Below are 19,214 nucleotides of genomic sequence, written 5' to 3' on the forward strand. Positions count from 1 at the left end.
TTTAGGGACATTTTAAAACACAAAAACAGGTTTTTGAAGACTTTTGATGAAGATATATGACAGAAAAAATAGAAAATTGACACACAGTAATCTCAGATAATTACAGATTAATCCTGTTCAAAGTGACTTGTTATTGGAGTTGATTCACTAGTGTGGCTACTCACCCTAGAAATCATTGTTCATTTAAGCTAACTTTAAGAATGCAGGATGCTCAGTGAAGTGAACAAAGAAATGCCCAAAGCAACAGTGAAAGATTCATCGGAGCGGGTTAACATTTCTCTTCATAATTCAACGAAATGCAGATGATTGAACAAAGGGCAATGAGATGACACCATGGAGAGCTTATTCTGTTTGTCATGAAACCCCACAGCACTGGTTGTAGGAAGTTTTGTGGCGTGATGAAACAAAGGTCAGAAACCATCAAATTATTGTGCTGATCTGACTAAAGCTGAACTTTTACTATACCTGTAAACATGTTAGTCTAGCTGAAATCCTATTGAGTCAAAGAAAAGCTGAAGAACACACACATGTTTATTAAAAGTCAAACTGGGCTAGGTAATTGCACATGCTCCAAATTTTCAATCCTGGGCTTTGGGTCAGAAGTAGCAGAAGAAACTGATGACAACAGAGAATTAGCATTAAATGTACAGAACTGTAAAGCTGATCATTTCACTATTTAACATGGTACTGCCAGCTTAACTGTCTTTAGTTGTTTGTGACCATGAAGTAACAAGTCAACAAGCATTTCTTCACCAATTGAGTTTGACATACTTTGGCATAGGTTAATTATCATCCTGTGCTTATATAGGACAAGAACAGTAGACCAGTAAAATGGCCTATCTAACCAAAACTCAACTTGCACACATTTTGTTTGTGTTCATTTAGGTCCATTTAGGCTTGAACCAGTATGACTGTATCTAACTTTAAAAAAGGAGGCAAAAATAGTGTATATTCTGCTTTTATAACAGATTTTTTATTTTAATTTTAAAATGATTATTTTGCTAATATCAAAATTCTGTTTTGGTTTTAGTTACTTAATTATATATTGATTAGACTGATAAATAACTGTCTTCTTGAACACTGAAAACGTTCAGGTTCTTCAGAAAACCAAAGGATACTTTTGATCATTTTGACAATTTCAAATGTGGTAACTTCTGAAAATTTATTTCCTGTCCTCTGATGGACAAATATCCAATCACCTTTTAATTTACTTTCCACATTATGAGGAGCTTCTTTAACTTACAGGATCCAATTAACAACATCTTTAAAAGTTTACGAGCAACACCTGAAGGCAACACGACTTCTTCCTTAAACAACCCGAAGAGGCATTTGATTGGCTGCCAGTGACATCATCCCTCTTCATATGTGGGACTAGACTGCGCTGAGACCACGCCCCCCGCCGCAGCTCTGACAGGCCCCTCCCATCGCAGGGCCGGACTTCACTGTACGCAGAGGATCATATTTAATATTAATGAAGTCGCGCATTGGCTCGCACTCGCGTCAGTCCCACTGCGCGACTTCAGTAGGCTGGCAGACTTCCTTCAATATTATTTCTGGGAAGCAGGGTAAAAGTACTAAAAAATGTTGCCGATCCACAACACTGGGACGGTCTGAATGGAGGCAACGCTGTCAGCAAGGGGAGATAATAAATCCGTCTACAGTCAACCGTGACATTCACCGGTAAGCTCAAATAAAAGGCAAGTTTGAGAATTAGTGGCGCAAGTTGTTGTTTAAATGCACAGTCATAGAGATTACACGCGCTTCTATAGATAATGAAAAGGAGTATGAATATGCTGCAACCATTTTTGAGTATATTTTGTTGTATCTGTGCCGTGTTTTGCTACAGCTTTTGTGTGCATGTGTGTGTGTGTGTGCTTTACCCTTTCATTGCGACAAAGTTGAAATGTCTGCCTTTAAAATCAGCCACAGCATTTTGTATTATTTTAAATTCTTCTAAAACATGCTGGTGTGAAATAAGATTTCCTTCAGTCCGCAGCCCTGAAAGCCATATCACATTCTCAGCACGTTCTCATGCCGGTTTCTTCAATGAATTTGCCTATGAGTGATCTGGTTTTTTTTTTTTTTTTTTTTTTTTTTAACCCCCCCGAACCTGTATCGTGCCTGAGACGACAAGAGCCCGACATGCAAGGCTCGGCTGGTGTCTTTTACACAATATGCCAGCATGACATGCTTTTAAACCCGCTCTGATCAGAAAGATTTGGCACCCCTCCTTATTTTCTTTTTGTTTTCATTCCCTGACTTTCACTTGGGGTGAAAGACAGAACTGCAGCCTGGTATTGATGCAGTATTTTATCTTTTATCCCACCCTCTGTTGTCCTGAAAAGCTTTGGATCAGACAGAGCGGAGTTGGGATGAAAAATTCAGCATCACACACATGTACAGTATGTGGGGGGTGATTCATGTTGAGCACTTTCTCCAAGATTCAAGAGCAGGACACTCTCTGATGATTTCACCGTTTATTATTAGTGACTAGTCTGTCACTCCTAAAATTTTCCCACCAATTTAGGTGTAACCCTGAAGGTGTTGACAGTACTACTATTTGGCTTCAGCTCCTGTGTTTTAGTCTGCGTTTTGATCCAGTTGGAGAGAAGTCAGCCTGTGTGTGTGTCCTCTGCTTGATTATTCACACCTTAGATAACAGCACGTGGATGTAATCAAACAGAGTTCATGTAACAACAGTTTCACGTTTTTGCTCGCTTGTGTTTTTCCCAGAGCGGCTTGTTGAGTTCTCCGTAAAGGTCCAGCCCTCGGCCTCCCCATGCCTCCATCTCCCCTTGACGACAGAATTGTGGTGGCGCTGCCAAGGCCTATCCGACCTCAGGAACTCCAACTGCACCTGGACACCAGCTACCTGGACTCCATCACAACCACCAGCAGCAGCGACACAGTCATCAGCACCACTGTGGTGAAGATCCGGGCGACGGCCAATCTTGTATCGTATATGCCCTCATCCAAGGGCTCCACGCGCTCATTGTCGTGTGGATGCAGTAGTGCTAGCTGCTGCTCTGTGACTACCTATGAGAAGGACAGCCAGAGCCTCAGCCATAGCCAGGTGAGCGCCAGTAGCCCCAACCTCAGCTACGCTGGACCACCCACACCAATGGTCAGCAACCATGAAGCATTAAGCGCCCCCAGTCTGACCCCAGCAACGCCAAAGGTCCTGTCCACTCTGAGGGTAATCCACCCCAATGAGCTGGCCAAGCGGATGACCTGCTGCCCTATGGGTCACCCCGTAGGGCCCGTGCCAGTTATCATTGACTGCCGGCCCTTCATGGAGTACAACAAGAGCCACATTCGCGGTGCCGTGCACATCAACTGCTCCGACAAGATCAGCCGCCGGCGGCTACAGCAGGGCAAGATCACTGTGCTGGACCTCATCTCCTGCCGTGAAGGCAAGGACTCTTTTAAGGGCATCTTCTCCAAAGAGATTGTGATTTATGATGAGAGCACCACGGATCCCAACCGGCTGACATCCTCCCAACCGCTACACGTGGTCCTGGATTCACTACGGAGGGAGGGCAAGGACCCCATCGTTCTCAAAGGTAACGCTAAAGTGGGCATATTAAAGTTTGAGACACAAAGACTGGGATCATTAAAATATGATGAAAGATTTTCTTTATGAAGAAAGCTAAGAACCACAATTTTATGGGCCTTAGTTTGTCTCTAGGGGGACTAAATTGCTTTAGAGATCTGAGAGCAGTGCCTGATTTAACAGAGTTGGGAACTTAATGGCGATATAAACTGATTTGAAACCAGTGTGGCTGAACAGTATTGTGTAGAGTGTGTAAACTTTGACCTTTGTTGTTCTTGTCAGCTGATATAGCCTGTCAGCACAGGCTGCGGTTTTATCATCCTGAGAACGCTCCACTGAAGCATCACAGCAGCCATAGCACAACATACAACAGCTATTGCGCCAATAACAAAGTCAATGCAAACTCTGTTTGCATCATCCTCATACATAAACATACGCCGACTCTCTTATGATGTTTCCTATATGAGACACGTTGAACACTTTGCAGGGACTGAAAAGCAGCTGTTAGTAAATAAGGCAGCCTGTACAGACGACAGTCCTTGGTTCATTGCCACGTTTTCTATCTTTGCTTTGCCTGTTTGAAGCTGGAGCCGTGTGTCGTGTTGGGGGCTGGGCTGTGAGTGTTTTCTTAATGCCTCCCAGTCACCGTCTAGCTTTAAGATCACAGCACCTTGATCCCTTCTGTTCACATCTGTTCTCTCCTCTTCCACTGGTCCTCCTGTGGGCTTTGATGGACGAGACTCCTCTCCAGTTTCTCATCTCGCACTGGTGTCTGTCTGAAGCTTGTCTCGGTGGGAGGAACAAGCAGGCTGCCTTGTTTTCTTCAGCTGGTTTAAGCCTTGCAAAATGTGAGCCATGCAGAGAAGATCAAAAGGCTCAGGCTTACTCTTTTATTCTAATTTCACATATTTCATAACTAAAACAGCCCATTTTCCCCATTTCTTCAAATTTATTTTGTTTAATTACACCCTGAATGGGTGTACAAGGAATGGTTGACTTTGTTTTCTCTTCATTTTTTTGCGCTCTTTTCAAAATGGAGTGATTACGTATTCTTTGTGTCCATCAAGTACTGTACTTCAAAGCTTCATAATTAAAAAAAAAAAAAACACTATTGTAACAAGCAGCAGTAATGGTGACATATCCAGAGCATGTGTGCTCTAAATAATTTAGTCATACTCCATTATTTGATCAGTTACCAGCACATCTTAGTCATCATTTACTGTAAATATGTCTGGTGCAATCCTCTACTCCAGTGGAAACACAATAGCATCCATCCCTTGCTCGCTGCAGCTACGAGCAGCAATAGATTACATTTAATCCACCTGAATTACCATAAACAACACGTAAGTAGTTTTCAAAGGTATACGGCGAGTCACGGAAACGGCAGGCGGTGTTGGGAGAGGCCTTTCAGGGCAGAAACGGTAGTTTCTAAACAGGAACTGAGCCTGTGGCTCTTGAAAGTGACAGAGATGCTTCTCATGTTTTCCCTTGCGAGTTTAGTCAGAGATACTGACAGCTGGTCGTGCTTCATCTCACTACAATATGCTGCTTCTGGAGATTGTGTTTACTGAGTAAAGTGTCATTCAGCAGTTGAGTTTGATCAGTGAAAATATTTGAGCTCAGTTTGAGCTGAAACAAGTTTGGACTGTTTAGCGCCATGTTTTTTCATATGTTAACTAAATGATGTTAGGACCACGGCAGGTGATCACTAAATGCTAGAGCACGGCTTACCCAGTCTGCATATAACTGGCATTAATTGAGTTTTAGGCTAAAAACGCCTACAACTCCGAAACTGTTATGATTAACATGTAAATGAAAATGTAGCTTTTTAGCCTTCGTTCAGTGTCTACTGTCTTTTGATGGATATTTTGCTCTTGTTTCTTTAATCATTTTGGAAACCCCGTAACGATTGTCAGCTGTTGACCAACTGTGTTAGCTGGTTGCGTGACATTTTGTATAGTGGCGACTGGTATTTTCCTCTGATGACAGCCTCATGTTGAACAATAAAAAGTAGCTGGAAAAACAACAAACTGAATGTAAAAGCAAAACAAAATTTTAAAATCTGAGAGGAAATTGTGCGTTGTAATTTCCCATATATTCCAACAATATGTGTAAGTGCAGTAAATATTAATCTTTGTATATCTTTGACCACTCACTGGGCACAAAAAACGGAAAGAAGACTTATGTTGAGAGGTAGAAAACAAATGTACGCATTTGTCGCAATAAGGTGAGATCTTATCTGTGACATATCTTGACATATTATATAATTCAAAAATCACTCTCAGAGCGTCCAAGTCATACATCATAAAGACTGATGAGCTAGCTATATTGTCAGATTGGATTTTTGGTAAACTGCATCAATCAGCTCAGAGATATGAACGTATCTGACTTTGGGCTGCACGACAAATGTTTACATGTATGGATAGCTTATTCATAGCAAATAGCTAACATATCTCATGAATCAAATCTGATGTTGTCCTGACATGTTATTTGAAACAAGTCATGTATAAAGTCAACATGGTAATACCTGCATACTAATGGGAAAATAATATCCATTGGGGATCTATTCTATTCTATTGTATTATATGTTTTACTTCTGTTTATTGATAAATCCATCATCATTACCAGGAGTTGGTGTCGTCGTTTTATGTTTTCTTTCAAGTGACTCTTTATGTGCCATCACAGGAAGTTAGGAACCTGTGTGGCTAAAGCTTTTCTGAGTTGCAACTGCAGAAATATTAGGCGTTTAATCGGAGTGTTTAACATCTAAGGAGCCCGCACATAGCTCACCGCTTGGACTGACAAAAAGGAAAAGAAAAACTATTCATTTCAGTGGAAATTCCCCCCTTCTCTAATGTCTCATTAAGTTGTTTAGTGACAGTTTCTGAGCACTTCCCTTTCTTTCATTTACCAGAGCACAGTTATGGCCATGACATTATGTTATTGTGAGGGCTTGGTCAACAATCTTTTCATGATGAAAACACAGCCGTTGGCAGGAGATCCCCACCTGCTTCCCACCACCGGGCAGAGAGGTAGTGAGGCTGTGCAATGACCTCACATGGCATGATGTCAGCTCCCGCATTGTGAACAATACGTGAACTGATACTTGGACCCCTCCCCATGGCTCAAAATGCTAAAAGGAAACTTTGGTTGATCATCACTGTTGCAAACAGGTGCAAACCAGTTTATTTGGAGAAGAGCAGATGTCCAGTGAGAAGTGTGTTTAACACTCAGTATGTCGGTTTACTTGCAGATTAACAGCTAAACAGATGCACCTGTGAATGCATGAGCTCATGGAAAATGTCTGATGAGCCACTTTTCTCCGGTTTATTTTGCTGATAAGGACAGGCGGTGCAGATCCCTTCGTATTGTTCAATAGTCAAATGCAGGCATTCAAATCAGAACCAAATATATTAACGTAGTCAGGTGACAGGAGGTTTCTCTGATGTTAAAGGGCTTCAAATCTCGTCACAGCCAGTTGTCGTTGCTTTTATCAGATGTGTATGCAAAGCTTAGTTGTCCTGCTCAGTTGTAACATGCGTCACGTGGTGGTCAGAGGCATGAATGCATGTATTTATAGCATCAGTAGCGCCGGTGAGAATCGAAGGTTTATGTGGTGTTTGATCCAAGCTTTATTCCAAAGCAGACACGATTGACGAACATGAAATTGAATTGAAGGAAATTGAACAGTTTTAGTTTTCAGTCTCATATCCAAAGGCAGAGTTAATCACATTACATTTATGCCCAGCTAAGTATTTCTTGTCGTGTTCGCAGGAGGCCTTAGCTGCTTCAGGCAGAGCCACGAAAACCTGTGCGAGCACTCGCTGCACCTCCACGAGGGCTTGGACACGGGCGCAGCCGCCGGCCTGACGGGGCCTCTACCTCACTCCTTGCCTTCCACCCCGGACATTGAGAACGCAGAGCTGACACCAATATTGCCCTTCCTCTATCTGGGGAACGAGCACGACGCTCAGGACGTCAACCTGCTGCAGCGGTTGAACATCGGCTACATCCTAAACGTGACCACCCACCTGCCGCTCTATCACTATGACACAGGCCTCTTCGTCTACAAGCGCCTGCCTGCCACCGACAGCAACAAACAGAACCTGCGGCAGTACTTCGAGGAGGCATTTGAATTCATCGGTATGAAACTTGCCATGCAGCTTTGCATAAGAAGTTTGCACTTGCAAGCTTGCAGGCTTTAAGATAACCTTTCAAGATGAAGTGTTTGTGGGAGATGTCTCGCCACAGGCTGTACAGAGGTGTAGGCAGAATAATATTTACTCTAAAAGATCTTTTTAAATGGGGAGTATCTGTTTTAGGCCTGAAGATGTACCATACATATGACTTAAAGCCTTCTTAATGGGGGAAAATTAAATGAGATAATTCTTTGTCTAACTATATCGTCACTCTTTCACTTTTTCCTAAGTTGTAGGGAGGACTCATGAATCATCCCTACATCATGTCTCTTCAAAGCAACTCACCCGTGCTTACAGTTTTTGCTCATGTAGTTGCTTTAACATGCAGTTTTAATTATTTTTGCCTTAGGTGAATTTTTATGCTCTGAAAAATACCCGAGTATTGTAGCAAAGGAAATGCTTTAAGGTTTTCTCCTGGTACCTCATGTCAGGTTATCTGCTAATAGCAGCAGTATTAGAAGTATTCGATCTTTTACTGAAGGAAATGTTCCAAAACACATCCTCGATTCAACTTAACGGTGGAGTATGTAAGATTTTCAATATTTAAAAAAAAAAAAAAATTAACTAAACAATAACTACAATCATAATTAGATAGTTTTTTGAACATGTAGGTTCCAGTCTGTTCAAAAAACTATCTAATTATGATTGTAGTTATTTTATTAGTTACTTTATTTTGAAAATATTGAAAATCTTACATACTCCACCTTTAATTCTAATAAGTGTGAATAACTGTTTTCAGACCTTTAAACATTTATTGTAATAAAACCTTGTGAGAAGATTAGAGGAAGAGATCACCGCTCAATGGGACTGATAACTCTTAGATAGCTGAAACGTGACCCTGAGGACACACGTGTCTCACAAACAAAATGGGCTGTAGGCTTCGGTTTTATATGCAACAAAGAGTTGTATTTAAAGAAGTTATCCAGTGTAATATCTGCATCTTAGACATAACAAGTAACTGAAATACAATCAGTCAAATGTGAAGTGGCATAAAATGGTAAAGTAGCTTAAGAAAATACATTAAAATACAGCATTTAATTAAAGCTATTTGGTGACTCTCCTCTCCTCGCAATTTATTTTAATGTTTCAGTTAAAATGAAGTAACAAAGATGATTCATTAAAGCAGAAACACTGATTTTTGCTGAAAAACAGAAACTGTGTTTACAGCAAAATCAATAACACAGTCTGTATAGACAGAAAAATTGATATGTTAAATGATCACTGTGGCCTGACGGAGAGACGCGTCTGGGTACAGCTCTAGTTCTTGGCCAGTTGTTTGTTTAGCTGTAGCAATTTAGGAGGATAGAGGAAGGATTAGGTTTGTGTGTTGACAGAATTGCTGTAGTATGATGCAGATCGAGCAGGTTTAAACAAGTAGTTCTCAAAATGTACTGATCCTTTTAGTTCAGTAAAATTGGACTTGTTTCCTTTTTGTTAATTTATTAGTTCCCCAATCATTGTTGATTGATAAAAGTTGTTTGCAAGTTGTTTTTAATGGCAGCAGACAAAGGGTTTGACATTACCTGGAATGTTCTGCGACCGTGCTATTTTGCTTGTTTACCAAGACAAATGGAATCTAACACTTCATATTTATAATAATCAATGATAACCAGCTTTAGATAGATGTGTGACCAAAGAGAAGGTTGTACTATAGCATGACATTTAATATCTTACCTTCCTCATACATGGAACAAAGGGTCTTTTGAGCTGGGCTCTAACTGTTTCCATGCTCCCCTCTGCAGAGGAAGCACACCAGGCGGGTATGGGCCTACTGATCCACTGCCAGGCAGGCGTGTCTCGTTCAGCCACCATTGTGATCGCCTACCTGATGAAGCACACCTGGATGACCATGACTGACGCCTACAAGTTTGTCAAAGCCAGGAGGCCCATCATCTCCCCAAACCTTAACTTCATGGGCCAGTTGTTGGAGTTTGAGGAGGACCTCAACAGTGGAATAACGCCACGAATCCTCACACCAAAGCTAACTGGTGTGGAAACAGTAGTTTAAAAAAAAAACCAAAAAAAAAAACCCTTGGACTCACTGTTATTGTTTTTTTTTTCTTTTTTTTTTTTTTTGTTTAACTTTGACACACTGGCTGCTCTATGAGCTGTTTGAGTTTATAAGAGAGTCACTGATATTTGTCCTGAATCTCTTCGTCCTCTTCTCAGACTCTTTTGAATGGCAAACCTCTTGGTCAGCGGCGAAGAGAAATGCCAGAAATCCCAAATGTTTGGACCTGGCCGAAGTCCCGGAGGAGAAGACGAGTCAGATGGAGAGGCAGCGGTCAAGCTTTCCATTTGTTATCGCAGAGCAGCGGACAGGAGGGAGAAGAAAATCGATTTGGAAATGATATTCTCCGTGCTTGGGAGGGGGGTGGGGGAGGGGGGGCTGTTACTTACAAGAGGGACTCTTAAAGCTCACACTGTGGCACAGAGTTCTTGCTTGCAGACTCAGGCGGAGTTGGCCACGGCAGTGCCTGTCTAAATAATATTAATAAAAAAAAAAAAAGATGATGACTTGTTTGGTGTGTCAATGTTGTTGTTCTATTTTTATACAGGGGCTAAAGGGGATGACCATTATGAGCCCACAGTGGCTTACTGTGCAATAATTTCAGAGTGGAATGCAACTGAGACCTTGATCTTATGTGTGTATATATTGGTAATGATTACAAAACATTTCCAGCTCTTTGCTGAAGAACCATTTTAAAGTTGATGTAATTGCTGTTGTTAAGCTCTGTGTGTTTATGGTGCATTCAGTCATGCTGTAATATCTGGCGCTGATCTGTAGGAGAATCAGACAAAAAAATGGGGTTGTGGTTTGAGCGCAGCTTATGAGTTCATGTCTGCTGAAGCATACATTCATATTTTAAGCATTCGCTTCAGTATCTTGGTTTCGCCATTCCCGCGTCCACATATATTTTTAGCAATACACACGTTACCAGACAGCCATAAGAGCTCTTTTTATGCATGGCTGCTCGCAGAGGAGGGAACACTTTGAAATAATAGGGGAATATTGTAAAACAGGGCTACTGGTGATGTTTAATGTAACACAGTGGAGGATTTTCACTGCCTGCTTCTGTCTCCTCTGTTTGTTTTTGCTCCACTTCATCCATTAGCCAGCGCTGTTGTACTCTACTAACTGTTACTGTCTGTGTCAGCCTACATCATATGTTCTTGGGGATGCCCTACATTGTGAGATATGATTTAGCCCATGTTAATATAGCAGGGTTAAGGTTTGTACTTTAAACCAATATGGACTTCCTATTGTGGGTCACTGTTTGTGTCACAACAGTGGTACAGTAGAGCAGCCGAATCTTTGTCCGATTTGTTTTGCAATTCCCTGTCACTGGCACCAAACTGGAATTAAGTGAGCTCTTCTGCCTTGCATACAGTAGGCAAGCGCTGCTGTCACGTGCTGCTCCAGTGCCTCTATCAATGCCTTAAATCATGTCGCTACTGAGCCTGTGCATGGCACAGCATCATGCTCAGACAAACACAACACATGGAGGTTGCATTTTAACTCAGACAAAAACTTCCCTCTTGGTTTCACAAGTTAATTGTACAAAGATTTTATCTGTCATTTCTGATTAGGATGCAGAATTTAGCAGAACTGTGCATCCAAAGACAAAAAAGAGCAGAGGTTAAAAAAGAAGTATCATCATGTAACTGTGGTCCTGTGGTGTTTGAAGGAGATTCTGGGCATCACCTTGAATTATGAATCAACTCAGCACTAAACAGTACTGTATTAAAGCAAGTAGAAAGTTTACCTTCATCTGATTCTGCACTAGCCACTGACTCGTACGGAGATGGATATGTCTTTTTGTCAGACACACATATTCATATCTTGACATTTTTAGGTTAACTCAGATTTTAAGTAAAGGAAAAAGTCTAATATTGAGAAGTTAGTGCTGGTTTGCTGATATAATTTTTGATATATACATACAGTTATGCATGCATTAGTTTTATTGAAAAGTCAAAATGTTTGAATAATTGCTTATTTACCCCACAGTTTCACAAAGAACTTATTATAAGAAAACACTTGACTTTGCACTCTTGTCATCTACTCAAGAGTGTTGGCCCTGCTGGACAAACTATGTAATGACATCATTTCCCAATTACATCATGTAGCTTTTTCTGCAACATGTTCTGTTCAGAAGTTACTAATAGCCAATAACATTGACCAAGCAAAGTATTAACAGGGCTCAGAGGCATTCAATTGCATTTTGTTGGCACACAGATTAGATAGACTCAAAGGGGATTAAGGTCTGCCATGTTAAATAGTGTGTAGCATTTTAAAATAAATCAAAAAACTCAGACAAAGAGAGAAAAAGAAATAAGCATTTTATGTCTGCAACTTCCCCACAAACGATTCTAGTTCTGTTTATGATAATGAGGTTCCTCTGTTTTCTCTTCAGCTCTCCATTATAATGCATGAAAAAAGGCACAGGGCTAAAAATATTTATCTAAGCACCAATATTATTTGTTTTGCAACTAACCTGCTGTGAAGTATTATATCACTGAAGCTGAATCCAAAAGTTTAAAAAAGATCATCAGCTTCTGGAAGTGGGATGAAGAAGGCATAGCACGTCCACAATGTGCGGCTTTACAACACACACATTCACGACAGTAAGCCTGTAAACCTCCTCGTGACAATTTATGCTATGCAAAATTAGATTGTAACTTTTTTTTCCAAGTGATGACAAAATTGTAGTGTGGTCTCTGCAAACATGTTGAGCGTGATTAACCTATTTGCAAGCTCAAATGGAAGTGAAAAGTTTCTTTTGTGTCAGGTTTAAAGAAATGTTCTTTTGCTTGTTTGTTTTTTAATGCTTTTTCTTGTTTTGGTCACTGGTGTCTCCTGGTGCTTCACAACACATATATAAAATAACCATTTTACCAAACATTTGCAGCTCGTGCTTATCATCTGAGCCAATGTCATACATGAGAAAAATGTACTTTTCATCTGAGCTGCTGAATCCTTTTTAAAAAAAAAAAAAAAATTATCATAAAAAATGATCTATTTGACTGAATAATGTAACATTAGTCTGGTTGGAGATAAAGCATGCTTTGTGCTCCTGCTCGGTGAAGGACACTGGCAGTCATTATGGTGCTGTCCGTCTTTCCTACACTGCTTTTCGTGTAGAGGTCATATCCTGACTGACAGCTCCAGAAAGCTTCTGCGCCCCTTTATTTGAAAACATGGTTCTGAATTAGAACAATATCAAGCTGTCATGTTTGATGTGCGCTCTTTATGACTAGACTTGTTTCAGAGTCTCTGCTTTGGGCTCAGAGGCTCCAGTGGGAATGGGCTTCGCTCTACAAGTCTCTATACATTTATTGTGTCTGTAGTCAACGGTCAAGTATTTACAGTATACAAACATATATCTATTTTCTTTGTATGCATATATTCATTACTATTTTTGCACTGACCTATGGACAGATGGATTTATTTTTTTCCACAAAGGGTGCTATGATATCGGAGGCCTTCTCCCACACCTTTTCGCATGACTTGCTCAAAATTCCTGGTCTGTTATCTCTCCTTCTCTTCCCCTAATACTCCTTGAACTATTGCAATTAAAGCACTGTAATTTTGTAATCCCAATTTGTGAGCTTTGAAATAAACTGGGAGGCTTCAAGTTTGATTGGTGTCCCAGAAGCGCCTTTTCTCTTTATTTTTCTGGCAATTTCTTCACATGCAATGTTTTCAGAACAATGATTCTATTGTTGTCTATTAATTATTTCTATTAAACAAGAGTGAACTTGGAAAGGAATTCACCCAAAAAATATAAATAAATATTTATAACACACTGTAACTTTAAACTAAAATATATTTCCAAGCTTTGTCATTGGTCTTGGTTCTGCAAATATAAGGACATGTAGCTGTTGTAAACTGCACATTTGGGAAGATCAGGTGTGTTATAGAAAGAACTTTTAAAAATGATCACACCTTTAAAGATGATCCACACTTTTATGACTTGACTTGGAAATAAAAGTCTCTTAGCTATACTTACCAACTTTCAGATACCAATATGAATCAGGCAAAGTTTTCATCAAACTATGTTGGAAAATATGACAGAATATTTTAAGAATCTACCATTTTTCCCCCCATTCGCTACTCTTAAAACATTATTAAGGGATCTGTTGTAAAAGGCACTAATTCAGAATTGCATAGCATGTATATGCCGGTGAAAGAATTCAAGTAATGCCCTGTGCAGGCACAAGTCTTATGATTGCAGTTCGCCATTATTTGCTCGATCTATCAATGCAGTTACATGTTATTAATGAGGAACTTTTTTTTTTTCAAATTTCTCATGAAATGATAATGATGCTAAAAAAACCCCCAGAACATCAGATAAGAATAATAATTTATTTTAAAAAGCAGCTCCAAGATGCAATATGAGAAGAGGCTCAGACTTTCACCAATTATTTGACTTCATAACAATAAAAACTGTCCTTCCAATGTGTATTTGGCCTTTGTCAGGCTTCGACATTTGAGCATCCAGAATACATGACCAAAGTTGTTAATTATCTGCTCTCGCGTCCATTCAACCATCTGTCACATAGCTACAGGAGTTATGAGCCTATATTTATTCCACCTTTGCAGGCGTCTGCTGCCTTATGGCTATAGGGAATGGGTGTTTGAGGTGGGGGTTGGCCTGAGGGTCAAGCTATCTCCATAGGAACAAGCACAAAAATAGTTTTTAGCGTTGTTTCTAATTACGAATGATGAGTGCCCCACCTCATTAATCCTTTCCTATCAGCACTGGGCAGACTGGCAGCACCAGAATAACTCTGATCTTTGTGCTGGACGTCGCTTTGCAGCAAGCCCTGCATGGACGTATTAGGCAAAGAGAGCCTGTGAGGAGGACTTACCTTTTCTACACACACACACACACACACACACACACACATGGACAAGCTCACATTCAAGTGAGGGCATGCTTCCCAGTCAGAGGAGTAAGTGAAATAAAGCAGAGAGGATCTCTGAGCCTGGGACTGCTGCACTGGTCACCGTCAACACTGTTTTTTTTAATCACTGGAAGACGCACACACACACACACACACACACACATACATATATATATATATATATATATATATATATATATATATATATATATATATATATACATATATATATATATATATATATATATATATATATATATATATATATATATATATATATATATATGTATATATATACATACACATATATATACACACACACACACATATACATATATATACATATATATATACATATACATATATATACACACATATATACATATACATATACATATACATACACACACACACACACACACACACACACACACACACACACACACACACATATATGGTGTATAAATACTGTATAACAAAAACAACTTTGAGGTTCATGGTGCTCATTAAGCTCAAAAAAGGTTAGAAACCATCTTAATAGTTACTGTTTTACCAGACAGCCAGACTTGAGAATGATTAAATCCAAGACCATTGTTGACCTCCCTGTGGAGAATCTAAGACAAAAAGAAAGGCATGTAATATCTTGCATGAACTATGGGCTACAGCTAAAGCTCTTTTCAAAGCAGGCCAGTTTTAATGAGTTCCTCATCAGGAGAACTTTGGACATTACTGTGCATGGCGGGGCTGCAAAGAGAAAGTGACTACTTTCCAGACAGCGCATCAATGTGGATCTGCAGTTTGCTGATAACTATGTGGATGGATCAGAAGATTCTTGGAATCCTGGTGACGACAAATTTTAAATTATTAGTTTGTATAAGAAACTTTGAATCAAGAAAAACTTTGCATTCCTGCGTAAGAACCCCCCTCCCCATCAGATCTGTGAAACATGATGGCAGTAGTAAGATTGCATTGGATAAGTTGCAATAACAGAACATTTATTTCTGAATTACGATACATCACCTAATTTACAAAAAAAACCCCAGAATATTGGTTTAAAATAAATCTGAACAGAAAGTTGCTTGTGAAGAAGGATGACAAAATGTTTAGAATGTAGTATTGCTGCACAATGGGTTAATAGTAAGCAAGGGCTCTCATACTTTTGGGACACTCCGACATGTGTGAAATGCAATTTTACAAAATAACTGGATATATGATGGACTGGAACACCATGGGATCTTCTGAGGTTCTCAAATGTTTGAATCCACAAAGCTCCACACTGCTGTGTGTTGTGATACTAACACCAGTGGTAATAAAAATAAAAAAGCAACAGTGTCTCACCTTTTTATGTCATTTGCGGGACCGCATCATTGATTACTTTTTCTGTATTTAATATACTTACAAATAAAACACCTAAAAAAAGACACACATTTTCTTTAGTCATCTAGGCTTTGGGTTTCTGTTTTTTCTTCTTTTCTTCAACCAGCAGAATATTACCATTACATTTTACAACATGGAGTGCGTTCAGTCATGTCGCAGTTTGTCCTATCCTGCTTCAGACTGACCTTTCTCTGACTAGCCTTGTTGGACAACCTCATCAATTATCTTGTGTTTGAATTTGTGATTTCAGTCTTTTAAAGTGGGTGTTTTTTAAACAAGAAAATATTCTAAAATTATTTGTAGGTTTGAAGACAGAGAAATGGTGTGGATGCGTTTGGCAACTATATACCTGTGATGTGGATTAGTTCACACTAGCTTTCCCATTACTTGTGCTGTGAATGTGTTTTGGTCAGTGATACTCTGCAGTGAGCTGTTAGCTGGTGAACATGAATCCTGCATCACGGAGACACACTAGAGCGTAAGACGGGGAAATGGTGGGGGATGGAGGAAGGAGAGGCACGGCCCATTTCACAGAGCACAGCAAAGGAGATTTCAGGTCCCCGGGCCTGTAACAGGGTACATGGTGATGTTTCTGCAAACAAGAAAATGCAAGTGTGAAGGAAAGAGAACATGAACAAATAAAAATGCTACTCCGAAAGATCAAAATGATATAAAAAAAAATGATGCTGGCTTCACACAGAGATAAAAAAAAATGCTGCCATCTGCAGCTGCCGAGTCCACAAGTTTATAAAGTGAGAAGAATGACAATCTGTTATTGCTTGTGGCAGATGCCCAACTCTTCCATGTGCCTGTTATGTGTTGTTACATATTAGCCACACACTGACCCTCAGCAAAAGAAACAGGCCAGGCTCAGTGTGGCGACACAAAGCCATATGCCATAGTGTCTCTGTGTGGAGCGGCAACGGTCATGTTGGGAGGCTTAAGGTTTGGCTCATCCTCCACTTCATTATCAGAAAATAATGCATTTTCATGCACATGATCGTTCATGGTGTTGTATCAGCACTAATATGTCTTATGATTAATATGCAGTGTCACTTGAATGTATTTACAGACCCATGAGACATCAGATCCTAAACAGACACGTACAACAAGCTATGACTTGAACAAATGACCTGTTCAAATGCATCACAGTATCATAAATTCATGTATTTATGATGCCAAAAACGACATCATACACAAGGAGATATAGTTAGCCCATGATAGGAGATATTTCTATTCGCCCAATGACCTATTTGGGCTTCTGTCATCTTCCTTTTCAGTGTTGGCATCATATCTATTTTCAAAACACATTTAAGTTACAGTTATAAAGCAGGCTTTAAAGAAAAAAGTCATCAGGACTGATTTTTCATGGCGTTCACATTCTGATTGGAGGACAAGGTTTAGGAATTACTTATTAAATATGTAGAACTCTTCTTCACGGGCTCAAAATGGTTTCACAATCGGCTGGAAAAGCAGTTTCACGTACATGTGTGGAATATTTCTTTGTTATTACCTTATTAATTGAGAAAGTACAAAGTTTGAGGTTGACTCCACATTTAAAATTTGTATCAATGTAAGACATGTGACATGTAAGACATTAGAGCAAGTGCAAAAGGCGACCATTGAGCTGCAAGAATAAATGAAGGGCATCGGTGTGATAGCAGGAACATGACAAGTCAACCAATGGTGTACGGTGAGAAATAAAGAATGCACTAGTGAGACAAGCAACAAAAGGTCTGAACATCACAGTTGCAGCTTACTCCGACTTTGCAACAATGAATGAATGAATGAAAGAAAGACTGTAGTGAATGAAAAACTGAAGAAAATGTCCTGCTAGGATTTGTCATTGAATATATCGGCTGTGGAAAATGGACAAAAGAATGAGGGTGTAGGCAAGGGATGTCCAAACAGTGCTGCATGTTTAAAATGTTTCCTTGTTTCAACACACCTAATTTAAATGAAATGCATTTTCCCTCCATTTTTTTCCCCCAAGTTCTGCAAAACTATTAATGACCCATTCATGTATGTTGGACATTGTTACTGTCAAGAAATAGACAGAGATTGCAAGGGATGCATTTGTAAAGCCTTGTCACTTAACTGAAAGGCTAATGGAACTTTTAGTCAGATCTCATCTGTTCTTTTTACACCCACTGAGTGAACAAAGTCCAAGGCATTTCCAAGGTCAAGTACCAAAGCACATCTATGAGCCATAATTTGGCTAATAGTGATGATAAATCCTGAAGGTTTTAGGGATAAAATCATCAGCAGATGAATGTAAAACACTTGAAACATTGAAAAGGCTTGAAGCAGGACCTTGAGTTGGGACTGTTTGCTCAATGGAACGTCACGTCATAATGTGAAATGTAACATGGTCGTCTGTGCGTGATGAGAGAATCTCACAAAAAAATGAAATTTGTAATTTGAAGAGCTGTGAAGCCATCAGAATATGTATTAGAGGTACATTTGCTCTCATAAAAAACCCTATTAAACACAATCTATGGTAGTATACAGTAACATGAGAAGCAATGTGATGCTTGAATGCTAACCAAATGTCTGCACTTTTTAAACTGTGGCTTTTTAGAAAGAAGGTCCCAATGTGCAAGTCTTCTCAGACAACTCACTGAGGGTTTACAACTGGACACGTTAGTGTCTATATGGTTTCTGCGTATGGTTGTAGAATAAAAAAAACCTGTGCCAGTGCAAATACGCTATAACATCTGTATATTTGTTTGAGAGTTAATTTGTAAATGAGATACACATAACTAAGCATTACAAAAGGTTAAAAAACACGATCCATGTAAATATAATTTAATTAAAACATGCAATAGAAAAGTATTTGATATTCAGTTGTGGAGGGGAAATTGCAATAATTATGGAAGTACTGCTGGATGAACAACATTTTTGCAATATAGAATGGCAGTCATTAGTGTCTAGGTGGCATGGAGGTGTGGACCCAAATGCAGGAAGCCAGGGATGCAGAATCAAGATGCATTTAATTTAAGATCACTGAACTGAACCGAAGGCACGAGAACACAGAAGGCTAACACAATCAATAAACCAGCAATGGGAACATAAACCAAGGGGTGTAAATGCAGGTAAACTAAACAAGACACAGATGTAATGAATCAACCAATGAGTCCAGGGGAATCTAATGAACAGGAAAAAGGGCTAAACAA

At 39.6% G+C, this 19,214-nt stretch overlaps 1 protein-coding gene across 3 annotated transcripts; it reads left to right on the plus strand.

Moving 5' to 3' along the window:
- The first annotated feature begins 1,517 nt into the window (after positions 1–1,517).
- On the plus strand, positions 1,518–10,106 carry dusp10 (dual specificity phosphatase 10). 3 transcript variants are annotated; one of them, XM_079254929.1, is made up of 5 exons: positions 1,518–1,697; positions 2,734–3,563; positions 7,328–7,696; positions 9,495–9,740; positions 9,922–10,106. In XM_079254929.1, the coding sequence occupies exons 2-5, from the start codon at positions 2,780–2,782 to the stop codon at positions 10,101–10,103; spliced, it is 1,581 nt and encodes a 526-aa protein (XP_079111055.1). In that variant the 5' UTR covers positions 1,518–1,697; positions 2,734–2,779; the 3' UTR covers positions 10,104–10,106. The 3 variants fall into 3 exon arrangements, with proteins under 3 accessions (XP_079111055.1, XP_079111054.1, XP_079111056.1); XM_079254928.1 differs by having other exon boundaries at positions 1,518–1,680; XM_079254930.1 differs by having other exon boundaries at positions 1,518–1,680; positions 9,495–10,056.
- The last annotated feature ends 9,108 nt before the right edge of the window (positions 10,107–19,214 follow it).

This window comes from Telmatherina bonti, assembly GCF_933228915.1.
Source record: "Telmatherina bonti genome assembly, chromosome: 16".
Taxonomy (NCBI): domain Eukaryota; kingdom Metazoa; phylum Chordata; class Actinopteri; order Atheriniformes; family Telmatherinidae; genus Telmatherina; species Telmatherina bonti.